Genomic DNA, 13,098 nt, shown 5'->3' with positions numbered 1-13,098 from the left:
AGTAGCAGGAAAACCTCAGCCATGTCAAGGTTAAATAAGTATTAATGACACAAAAACCTGTCAAGAAGCAAGAAGGTAGAAAGCTTACTCATGGAGACAATGATCAGGGAAGGCTTTGAGCCACAACTTGAACTGGTTTGTGAGATCTCATCAGGCAGATATGGCTAGTCAAGATTCCAGGAAGAAGGCACTTTATGAGGTATAAACCCAGAGAGACACTGCAAGGCATGTTCAGGGAATGTATAGCAGCTCAGCAACACAGAGGCATAAAACTCACATATGGAAGTAGAAGCTGGCTTTGAAAAGAGAGTGATGAAGAGTGCTTAGAAGGGTGTTGGATGACAGAAGAAAATCCATGTGGCATTAAAAGTTATTTACAAATAATTCAAAAGATGGATCTCCCATATACAGATACACAAAAGTTTTATTAGAGCATGCTGTGAGTTAACATCTATGTCAGGTAGGCCAAATAAGATGAAACCTGCTTTGGATCGCATGACTATGACATGGTCTTTGGAGAACACATGACCTTACTACGGCCAGAGCAGTGGTCCTCAGAATGTGCTCCAGGGATTCTCAGGGGGCCCCCAAGACCTTGGCAGGAGATCTACAAGGTCAAAATGATTTGCATGACAATACTAAGGCATCACTTGTCATTTTTACTGTGTTGACATCTGCACTGATGATGTAAAAGCAATGGTAGGTAAAAACTGCTAGTGCTTTAGCACAAATCAAGGCAGTACTGTACTCACAGTCATTGTATTCTGCACTCCTATGCAAGGGCAGCGGACACAGTGCCAAGTGTTAAGAGTGGAGAGGACCTGACGCCAACAAGTACACTTCCTAAAGTATATTCTAGAAGATGCTAGTCTTACAGGATGTTAATTGCTGATATAAAAATAGGGCTTGGTAGTCAAAGAAGTTTGGGAAATACAAAGTTAAACAATGTTAAATAAGTGATTTTACTGCAGGATGCTGATGTGCATTATGGTTACATGTTGATTTCCACAGAGTCCTAAGTGTGCTGATGGGCACGTGAATTAACAGGAGGTGTCACTGCCAGAGTGACCATATCTGGTTGTTGTCAAGGGACAGTCCAGGGTTATGCCTATTATCAATAATGTGACTATCGACTCATTCACAAGTATTCAATTTAGAAATAGTAATTTATATGTTAATCTTAGTTACAATATTTGGCCACAAACTTCTTTTTTTATTTTTTTTATTTTTTTTTTTTTGAGACAGAGTCTCACTGTCACCCAGGCTGGAGTGCAGTGGTGCTATCTTGGCTCACTGCAAGCTGCGCTCCCAGGCTCATGCCATTCTCCTGCCTCAGATTCCTGAGGCTGAGGCTGAGTAGCTGGGACTACAGGCGCCCACCACCACGCCCGGCTAATTTTTTTTTGTTTTTAGGAGAGACGGGGTTTCACCGTGTTAGCCAAGGTGGTCTCCATCTCCTGACCTCATACTCCGCCTGCTTCAGCCTCCCAAAGTGCTGGGATTACAGATGTGAGCTACCACACCTGGTATCTTTTTTTTAATTTTTAAGGAGCAATTCATAGAACAAATGTCTCATGGAATACACTTTGAGAAACATCACAAAGTGGTAGAAGGTAGAACACAGGAATTAGCCTCAATTACAGGTCAAATAAAACATTGGCCTAATTTTTAACCAAAGCACAGATGCTCACAATTTTATTGCATCTTTTTTTTTTTTTTTTTCTTTTTTTAGATGAGTTTCACTTTGTCACCCAGGCTGGAGTGCGGTGGCATGATCTTGGCTCACTGCAACCTCCGCCTCCCAGGCTCAAGCGATTCTCCTGCCTCAGCCTCCGGAGTAGCCGGGATTACAGACGTGTGCCATCACACCCGGCTAATTTTTGTATTTTTAGTAGAGACAGGGTTTCACCATGTTGGCCAGGCTAGTCTCGAACTCCTGACCTCAAGTGATCCACCCACCTCAGCCTCCCAAGGTGATGGGGATTACAGGAGTGAGCCACTTCGCCTGGCCTATTGTGTCTTAAGAAAAAGCATAAATGTAGTAGACAGCTACTCCTAGGTGGGTTGAATCCATGGCATAAAACCACAGCCACACCTACAGATTTTAAAGAAATACTTCATCTGCTTCAAGATGAGGCATGGATGTTCTCCAGTTTAATAGAATGGAGGCTGGGTTTCCCATTTTGCAGAGATCACTTAAAATACATCCCAAAAGCATAAAAGAGAAAATGGGTATGGCATGCCCTAGTAAAGATAGTAACATGGAGTACTCTAAAAGAAGAATTATAGACACCATGAAAGGAATCTCAGTATTATAAGTGATGTGGCCTAAAATGTCTCGTCATCAAAAGCCCTTAGTTAACATGTGCATGACATACTTCAATCAAAATTAGGCAAATGGTTATGACTTGCCAAGGAAACACAAACCACGCCAATTACCTGGTAATGCTTTAGGGTTCCGTTAATGAGGAGGGCGGACTGTTTCTCCACCCTCTCCGAGATGGCATGAGCCACGGTGTAGTAGGACTGGGAGCCCCTGGCACTGTACTGCATGCTGTATTCATCATCCACGTCTTGCTTAGCTGTCCTGGGAAAGGAAAAAGTGGAGAATCACACACAGACATGTGTGTGCATGTGTTGTTTTACTTCACTCAAAAAATGGTTTGAGAACCTAAAATAGCTGCAATAAGTGTGTTTTATTTATCAACCACTACTTGCCATGCAGTTAATATACACTATCTGTAATCCTCACAAAAAGCAAGCATAAAAGGCATGATGACGATCATCCCCATTTTATGCAGGTGGAGAACCTGAGGCTTACATGGGTTACTTCATTTGTTTGAATCCCATAAAAGGTAGTGAAACCAGGCTTCAAATGCAGGTCCCCTTGACCCAAAAGACAGATAGGAGCCAGAAACCTACACCTGCAGTTGAACATTTTGCTGATGAAGCCGTCCTAGACTGTTAAATACAAAGATAAATCCTGTTCACAGAACACTGGCTAAAGCTGGGAGGGCAGGGGGAGAGGGCAACCCAACATTAAAGGGGTAGGAAGGAGGAAAGGCAGGCTTCTATCTTCTGTGCCTTGTTCATGAGCTAGTCTGTTATTCGATAGGCAATGAGGAATCACTGAGGGGGATTCTTAATGCCTTCAGTGAAGGATCAGGGCAGACTGGTAAGAGGAAGGGTCCCTGAAGTGGGGCACACAGCCAGCAAATAAAAGGGAGGAGTATGAGGATGTCTATTTCTGGTACTTAAAATACCTCATCTTTTAAAATTTTCTCTTTTGTATATTGTTTCACAACAGTTTTCTTTTAATAGTCGAGCTATACAAGCAAAGAAATGTGCAAACCCTTGATGTAGAGGGCCCACAGGAATGAATGAGACACAGAGCCAGGACACTCGGAAGGTTGAAGAGGGTTCAGGGACTGGGCGGGAGTGGGTGGTCAACTTGGCAATGGCAGCAGGAGGAAGACAGGAATGGTGTCTCTCACTTGGGTTTCAGGGTGAGTGCCGATGTCATTAAGGGAGGCAGGAAAGGGAGTGAAGCAGCCAGTTAGGGAGGTAAGTCTCATTAGTTCAGTCTCAGATTGAAGTGAAGACGACAGGTGTGACGCTCAGGAGTGAGCCTGAGCTGGAGGAGGGGATTAAGGAGAGAGAAGAGGAAGGAAGTAAGGAAGAAAGGGAAAGAAGGAAGGGAGGAAGGGAGGGAAGGAGGGAGAATCAACATGAAACCCCGAGACCTGGGAACCCAGAACTCAGTGGTGACCTCTAAGAGCAGTTTCAAGCAGAGTGTAGGCGTGAAGTTAGTTGCCTCCCTTAAACAAAATTTCCTAAAAGAAAATTCATGAAGCATCATCCTCAGGCAATGCATTTCCAAGGGAAAAACTCAATACACACTCAATGATCTGCTTAGCATCCTTCTCAGAAACTTCTTCGCTATTTGGATCCAGGAGTATTTTCTCTTCGGTTTCCTGCCTACTGGACTCTTCTTCCTCATCCTGGAGAAGGAACAAAGATTGGGAGGAAATTACATTTTAACAAGGAAATCTCTATGATTGACATTTTCTGAAAAGACATGAACTAGTATTCAACTTCACAAATGAAGTAAGATCATAAAATTCAGGGAGGAAGTAAATTTAACATCTACTTAAGTGAGGCAATACCCCCATTCCATTGCTGTTGAAATCATGAATGAGAGAATGAAGGAAACTCTCTGAGAATCCCCTAGAACCCTTGCCCCCAAGAATGAGTATGTAAACATCATGCCAGAAACATAAATATTTATCATTATTTGGTTATCAGAGTCCTGTAGAGCATGTCTGCTCTCACTCAGTAGCATTCTCTCTAAAGCCATATTGTAGAGGTATTAGGATCGTCCTTCTCATACAAACACTCTCACTGATGGCTGGGCGCAGCGGCTCATGCCTGAAATCCCAGCTACTCGGGAGGCTGAGGCAGGAGAATCGCTTGAACCCAGGAGGCAGAGGTTGCAGTGAGCCAAGATCACGCCACTGCACTCCAGCCTGGGCAACAAGAGTGAAACTCTGTCTCCAAACAAAACAAAACATAAAACAAAGCAAAAAAATCCACTCTCTCTGATAACGCCCATGGGACTTGGATGGCCCCATACACATCCACTGTAGAGGACCTGGATCTTGCAAGCACACCGCTTTCTGTGGCTGATTCACATCACACATCACAGAGTACTGAGATTAAAAACTCTCAATAACTTGGCAAAGGATTCAATACCTCTCCCTTCTCAACTGAGTACTACATCCAGCTGACCCATTTGAAAGCATCGCTAAATAAATGTCCATTCTGTCTACTACTAACCTGGTGTAGAAGGCTAAATCTTTCCAGACAATCCAGTAGAATTTCCTTGAAAAGCGGGTTTAAAGAGAACCATGCTTTTCCATAAATCTTAAATGACAAAGTATGAACTGACATACTATCAAGGAGAAAAATCAAACCTTACGATAGCAGTTTAGAAGCAGGGAGTAAGCTAACGCATTGGCACAACTCCTTCATCTTCCAGGCCAGGAAATAAAATGCTGAGAGGGGACATGACTCTCCACATGTCACTCAGGCTCACCTGCAGCAGACCCATGCGATGGGCCCAGGGACAAGGGCTGTCTGTGCCCGTCATTCTCAGGTTGGCACCTGCTGGCTAGGCGGCCTACTTTATCTTATCTCTGCCCTCTCTGGCTCTCTTAACTCGAAGAGAAGTTTCTTTCAATAGGTCATTTATAAGCCCATTCATCCAAGTAAACAAACCACCTTTAAATATCTTAGAGATAGAGTAGCTGGGGGAAAAAATAGCATCCCCCAAAAAGTATTTGCTTTTTTTAAAAAAAAAAAAACAGGATCTTGCTCTGTCACCCAGGCTGGAGTGCAGTTGCGTGACCTCAGCTCACTGCAGCCTCTGCCCAGGGCTCAAGCCATCCTCCTACCTCAGCCTCCTGAGTAGCTGGAACTGCAGGCATGCATCACCACACCCTGCTGATTTTTGTTTTTTTTGTAGAAACAGGGTTTCACCATGTTGCCCCAGCTGGTCTCGAACTCCCAGACTCAAGCAATTCTCCCACCTCAGCTTCCCAAAATGCTGGGATTACAGGCATGAGTCACCATGCCCAATCGTGTTTGCTTTTTAATGATCATACATTATATATGAATAATATATGAATATATATGCATCGTATATATTATATATGAATATAATGTAACTTTTATTATTCTTCCTTTTTACAAAAGCATTAAGTGCTCGTGGAAGACTAATTTGGAAAACACAAGTCTACAAATAGAAGGAAAACAGCCATAGTCTTGAGATCCTGGTCAGCTATTACAGGTAAGGATGCTTTACCTGGTCCTTGGCACCTATACTACGGCACTCTCAAAAATATCGGATCTAATGACTTATTATATATTAACTAATATATATTAACAATGCCCTAATAAAGGAGATCAAAACTTCTTTTAATACTTCTATTTTTAATTATTACATTAAACATTTTGTAGCTGACTTAACGAATATTTTATTATTTCTCAATTTCTATTAGAAGTATCCAAGATTCCCATTTTAGGTCCTAGTTATACTAAGTATTCCTTCCAGGAGAACTGAGCGCTTCTCTTTGGGTAACAAGTATATTTAAGGAATTCAAACAAGAATCACATTTGGAGAGAAATCAAGAGAATCAATAAACTCATTAAACCAAGCCCATGTTGCCCTTTTTTGTCCAAGTTTCCAGACTCAGAATTGCAAATAGACTCTAAGGTCTGAAGGACTTCAGAACTTTTTGGCAGCTAATTCTCAGTGTGAACCACTTAGAGGTATGGCATGGCCTTTCCCAAAGTAATCCATCTCCAATTCTCCCCCAAAAGACCACTTCACCATCTCCAAGTTAATGCCAGCTTCTCGTTTCTTGGTTACAAGTGAATTTAGAACGTGCCAAGTTTCCCCATTAGCCGGGGCCTCCCAAGAGATCACTGTACCTCTAGGCATACACCATCAAAGCATTTGTAAATCCTTAGCCCCAGCTGTCACCCAAAGGCCAATCCAGGAGGAAGAATTGATAGGAGGACACAAGGCCCGGGTTTACATGCAGGAAGAAGTTTCTTCCTCCGACAACTTTCAAACCAATAAACCCCAAACAGAGACACATACATACCTCCTCCTCGTAATCAGAATCACTCTCTTCACTGTCGGATCTAGGGGCAACTTCATAACTAAGGAAAAAGAGTGAGGAAGAGGAGGGGGCTTAGTTTTTTAAATTCTCAAACAATAAAGACACACATGACTTAATAGCACATTCTATGTGGAAAAGACAAATCCAAATAACAACTTCAACCATCTCAGCAAAGGCTGTGTAGTTTTAGTTTCGAGATTGTACAAGATTACCAAAATCTAAAAAGCTAAAAGAACACCGTGAATGCTGCTTTCATGCCTTACCCAGGATTCATTTCCAGCCAGGCGTCCAGCTGACTTGCTTTGGGTGCTTCTGGTCCAAACAGAACCTTGCCGGTTTCTGTGTGAGTCACTTTGACAGGGAGGTCACTCATCTGGCTGCTCTCATCTATGGGCTACAAAGGAGAGAAAATCATGTCATGGCTTGATGTTAAGACCTTCTCCCAGTTCTTTACTGGATGTGTCTCAGCATTTTTTGCTGCCCAGCATCTGAAACCTTATTCTGTGTTTGGAAATTTCACTACCTAATGAGTTTTGGTGGGAGGCGAGAGGCTACCTCCCACTAAAAAAACTGAAAATGCTGCCTCCCTGGCAGCTAAGATACAGGCACAAACCTCAGCTCCAGCAACCAGATACATCACCAAGGCTGTGAGTTAGGAGCTAGAAGTGCCAGGGTGTGGAAACCAACAGGTACACTGGTGCAGGGCAGACCACAGTAGCAACAATGCCAGGAAAGTGGTAATGGCTCTATCAAGCTTCTGCCCGCTCCCAACCACAGCCTGTCCTGACTGGACCAGTTGTAGAGCATAATATTGGGGATAGCCCTGAGTCAGGTTCTTCAGAAACCCTGGAGATCTGATGAGTTGCCCGGTATCCTATCAATATATTCCCTTTGTATTTAAATCAGGCAGAGTTGATTTCGGTCATTTGTAACTAACAACCCCCGATTCCTCAACTAATACTTTCCAGATAACAACTACTGCAAAGTCATGGTTTCACAGAGAATGAAAAACAGAAAAGGTATTATAACCCATGTCATCTCATGAGTGGCTGGTTTGGTCTCTGCAGAACCGGTGTCCTTTTTCCAAAACTAACCCCCCAGGTATCTAACCCAACTATTGGTATCTTTGAGTGTGACAAAGAAAAAAGCTCTGCTCCTCTGAAATCTGGCAAATTGACCAAGATTAAGCTAAAGTTCATTACTAGACTACTATATCCAAGGAACACAAGAATCACACTTGAATATAATCAGTAGCGAATGACTGCTCCTGATTACAGGGTGACCTGTACTTCTAGAAGCAGATCCCTAAGTAAAATGTTTATTTGGAAATGTTTGATTTGTGAGTGGTTCAAGTTATCTATCTCCTGAAAAGTAATAAAATTGAATTTTTAGACAATTCAAGAATTCCAAAATTTTTCCTAAATTCCTTTCAATTGGAATTAAGCAGAAATGATAGGATAACCTACAGTATGCTATAGTTTATCTTCCATATCTTATAGGAAATGACCAAAAAACAAAACAAAACAAAAAACACATAGCCAAAGGTTCTTTCCCCTTACACCCTCAACAAAGCACTGTCAGCATAAGAAACAATATATTAGCAAGTATCCACAAAAATACCCTTAAAAAGAGAAAAGGCTTACTCTAGGTTGTCGTTTTTCTCTTTTGTGTGTGCTAAAGCAATGGTTTTGAACATCATTACTTTGCATGCCAACATGACACTTCTTCCTCATTAATGTAAAAGGTCATCTATATACTCAAGAGATAAAGAAGAAAATCTACAATTTGCTATCATTTCCCTTGGAAAAATCATATTCTGTTATCATGAACCATTATAATATAGCTTGTTTTTGTGCTAATGTCATGCCTCTAAGAAAATTGGAAATCACTGTAGATAGAATTAGAACCTTGGCAAAAGCACTGAATGAGAACAGAAGAGCATAATAATAAGAACATTATTTCTTTTTTTTTTTTTTTTTTTTTTTTTGAGACGGGGTCTCGCTCTGTCACCCAGGCTGGAGTGCAGTGGCCGGATCTCAGCTCACTGCAAGCTCCGCCTCCCGGGTTCACGCCATTCTCCTGCCTCAGCCTCCCGAGTAGCTGGGACTACAGGCGCCCGCCACCTCGCCCGGCCAGTTTTTTGTATTTTTTAGTAGAGACGGGGTTTCACCGGGTTAGCCAGGATGGTCTCGATCTCCTGACCTTGTGATCCACCCGTCTCGGCCTCCCAAAGTGCTGGGATTACATAGGCTTGAGCCACCGCGCCCGGCCAGAACATTATTTCAAAACAGAGGAAGATGTCCACGTTGCAAGCCTTAGCAAACAGGACACATGTGTTAAGACTAAAAGAAAAAAAGATGTATGTCACAAGCCCAAGATCAGTAGCTAATTTTCCCAACAGACAGTAAGATGTAAGAACACTACTAAGCTAACATGTTAAATCTCTCCCTGTGTGCTTGTTAATTGTAGACCAATGGGAGGCATACTTAGGTAAGGCCGGGCTTTTGCAAATTAGAGTTGTTTCTAAGTGCTCTAATATACAGTATTCTTTTCCCATAACAGCCCACGGAGTTTCTTACATATCAGACATTTATCCTGATCCTTTCTTTCCTTGTGATTGATTATAGTGGTTAAGTAACATTTATTGTTCAAGAGGTTTCTGCATAGAATAGTGGTTCAATCTTTTTTTCTGCATCTCTGCTGTTTGAGTTCACAATACAACTGTGTGCAGAGCGATACCAGAATGGGAAGTGGCAACCTCCCACCCACTCCGATCTGCCAAGTAGGTTTATCAGAATTTATGAGACAAAATGAAGATCATTTGAAACAAACTCCCTTCCCATCCTGCTCTAGGAGTGTGCCTCCTCACTGTGAATCGCTTAAATTCTTCAGAAAAAAAATCCAATAAATAAATAGTATCCTCATAATTCAGGAGAATACTAGAACTACTAGGAAATGAATTTTAGGACTAGGCTGATGAATATACATATAGAAGCTATATGGCAAGCCTATTAAAAATGTCAAAAATAAGTTAACCAAATACGTGACTTCTTTAGTTTATATATTTTTATGATTTCAAACTAATAATAAACTAGAGAAACTGGGTCCTATGTTATGCTTCTGTATCATTTACTGGGCAAGATAATTAGAGAATCATTTAAGATTCTTACACACCCTATATATTTGTAAATATATGATTATATGTGCACAAAAAATTCTGAAACAGTATGCAATATATTTAATATCAGTTGATTGACAGTCTGACATGCAAGTAGATTATTTTTCACTGTATCCCTTTTGTACCATTCTAATGTTCTACTATGCTAATGTATTACTATTTTTACTTAAAATAAATAGCAGAGTAAGAAAAAATAGTATGTATCTGGCACGGACTCCGTTCAGCAGAACACAGTGGAAAGGATGACAATCCCTTACCTCTCCATCCGGTCCCAGGGCAGACTCCCCACCCTCTGCATTCTCTTCAGCCTTCTGCAAAACAACAAAAATGTTATATGTAACCAAGACGATGAGGTACAGGACTTCCTGGTAACTCTCTGGTATGTAATAGAATTTCATTGTTACCCCATTATTATCTAACAGAGCTTAAGTGTTAATGCCTTTTATGTTCATTTCTCTTTGCTGAGACAAAACATGAATTTTATGAGCAACTTGTAGAGAGTCACTTAAAGCCAGATATGATCTGAGACCAGCACGCTAGAGATTTGTAGATTGTGTCTTCAGGGACCCAAAGAACTTAAGATAGGGCAGCATCAAGACAGTGGTCAGAATCTGAAATGTTCTTCTCATGTTTGGGAGTGTGAAGACAAATCCTGACATAATTAGCTCAACTTTCCTATCCCCTAAGCAAGTTTTCTTCAGCAATGAAGAACAACATTCTAAAACTGTCCATCAAGAATAAGCTCTGATAGCAACAATAGACACTGGGGACTGCTAGAGGAGGGGAAGGAGGGAGTGGGGCAAGAGTTGAAAAACTAATTATTGGGTACGATGATCTCTACCTGGGTGACAGGATCAACTGTAACACAAACCTCAGCATCACGCAATATACCCAGGTAATAAACTTGCACATGTATCCCCTGAATCTAAAATAAAAGTTGAAATAATAAAAATAAAATAAAATAGGATTCTCAATAAAAAGAATAAGCTATGAACCACTCCATGGGCATAAAAACATAATATAAAACCTTATGAGTTCCCTGGATGTTTTTAATTCCACCTAAATTTCTTTCATAATATATAGTATTTCTACCATGTGTATATGGGAAAATTTGATGCAGATACTGTTGTCTCATGAAGAATTCTGTTATCTACCATTTCTTACATATCCCAATATCTTAGTCCATTAACTTCTATGTGCCTCAAAAACAACCTAAATGAAAAGTTAAGAATATGTCATATCAGCCAGGTACGGTGGCTCATGCCTGTAATCCCAGCACTTTGGGAGGCCAAGGTGGGCGGATTACAAGGTCAGGAGATCGAGACCATCCTGGTTAACACAGTGAAACCCCATCTCTACTAAAAATACAAAAAATTAGCTGGGCGTGGTAGCGGGTGCCTGTAGTCCCAGCTACTCAGGAGGCTGAGGCAGGAGAATGACATGAACCCAGGAGGCGGAGCTTGCAGTGAGCCACGACTGCACCACTGCACTCCCACTGCACTCCAGTCTGGGTGACGTAGTGAGACTCCGTCTCAAAAAAAAAAAAAAAAAAAAAAGGAAAAAAAAAAAGATTATGTCATATCTTGTACATGTCCAAGCAAGTCTCATCTGTAATATACGTAAAATAATGTAAAATTTCTTCCACTTATGATAACCTCTCTGACAAGTGAAATCTTTAAAATCACCTCTATAGAATCCCTATTTTAAAGTTACTGCTGGAAAGCTGTACTATTTCTGCATAGTATAACGAGAAAAAAAAAAACTTTAGTCATTTCCTTTGCCAAGATGCTTGAGAAAATGAGCTTTCCTCCCTTGGGCTCTTCAGTTAATTAAAAATAAAAAATGATGATACACAATCAATATGAACTCAACTTTGTTTACTTAAGATATCGATTATATAATACGTTTTTGCCTTCTAGAAAATAACTCAACTGTCTTTTGACAAAATAGCTTTTAAGAAAACACTTAAAGTTTAAAATCCACTTTTATTCATAGTGAAGAAAGGCAGTTCCATCAGCATTTGAAATTTCTGAAGTTCTTTTACAATGCAATTTTCTTACCAAAAATACATGTATGTATGCCAAAGCACAAGGCATTAAAAAAATGCAGCTTCTACCAAACAGTAGGAAATAAAATACTCCCTTTGGTTATGATTTTCCAAGAAATTAAATTTCTATTTTTGTCACCCCAGAGCGAAAATACTTACAAGCTCAAAAGAAATGATCAGCTTCGAAGAGCATCAGGCTCTACATCTATGCTAGTGACACAGAGAACAATAACAGAACCCCTGTATTCAGAAAAGAAACCATCCCTGCTACCAGTCACTGAAGGTTCCATTTTTGGAATTCTCAGAATCTATACTCAGGGGACTATTTTAATTAATGGGGGAAAGTCAATTAATCCCACCATTCTTTCCATACAAATCAGAAATAAGCTACAAATTTGGCCAACAAAGAAAATCAAATGAGACAATGAATAAGCCAATTTCAAATATCTAGCAAGTGGAATTGGATCACCATTTCAATGAATAGTACATTAAAAAGCTTGAAGCATCATATATTAATATAATCAAAACTATTCTAAAGGATACTTTCCTATGAATATACTATAGACTAGCTAGATTGTTATCTAAAAACTGTCTCATAGTCAGGCCCTTCCATTACTTAAAATCCCCCAAACTATTTTTTAAAATTCTATTAGGTATCGAATCTGAGAGACGGAGTAATATTAGATTTAAGAGAGTTGAGTTCTGGAATTAGACAAACTGTGTTTGAATCTTAGCTCTCCGTAATTAAGTGCAAGAGACCTTAGTTGTATGATCTTCAGCAAATCATTTTCTCTTTGCGTCTTAGTTCCCTCTTGCATAAAACAGGAATGGTAACAAACAGTACCTATATCCTAGGGCTTCTGCAGGACTGGTCACTGTTTCAACATGTACAATCCAGTGTCACAATTAATATATATGCTGCCAGCCTCAATCTCCACATTGTACAAGGGTCAACGATAGTCCAAGGACTATTCTTTTATGTCTATAATTAAGACTGGCTGTAGCATTTCCTGAAAACTGCTTCATAAGCCTACGAGGTCAGGGATTTTTGTCTGTTTCGTTCACTGATGCATTCCCACACCTACAAGGGCATTTAAAAGGCACTAAATAAATATTTGGTGATTGAAGGAATGAATGAAAGCACAAAGAGCAATGCTTTCCACTTAGCATATGCTCATTAAATTATT

The 13,098-nt window shown here is 40.5% G+C and overlaps 1 protein-coding gene across 9 annotated transcripts in view; it reads right to left on the bottom strand.

Moving 5' to 3' along the window:
- Nucleotides 1-13,098, bottom strand: part of LOC105491813 (SWI/SNF related BAF chromatin remodeling complex subunit ATPase 2) — a 207,934-nt gene that overhangs the window by 114,825 nt on the left and 80,011 nt on the right. For all 9 annotated transcript variants that reach the window (XM_071077732.1, XM_071077735.1, XM_071077729.1 and 6 more), the window contains 5 exons: nt 10,122-10,175; nt 6,950-7,080; nt 6,669-6,726; nt 3,901-4,001; nt 2,440-2,587 (listed from right to left, as the gene is read on the bottom strand). In XM_071077732.1, the coding sequence (XP_070933833.1) occupies nt 2,440-2,587; nt 3,901-4,001; nt 6,669-6,726; nt 6,950-7,080; nt 10,122-10,175 (492 nt within the window). The remainder of the gene's footprint in view (nt 1-2,439; nt 2,588-3,900; nt 4,002-6,668; nt 6,727-6,949; nt 7,081-10,121; nt 10,176-13,098) is intronic.

Source organism: Macaca nemestrina, chromosome 14 (assembly GCF_043159975.1).
Source record: "Macaca nemestrina isolate mMacNem1 chromosome 14, mMacNem.hap1, whole genome shotgun sequence".
NCBI lineage: Eukaryota > Metazoa > Chordata > Mammalia > Primates > Cercopithecidae > Macaca > Macaca nemestrina.
The sequence above is the reverse complement of the archived record's forward strand: the minus strand, read 5'-3'. Positions and strand labels throughout refer to the sequence as shown.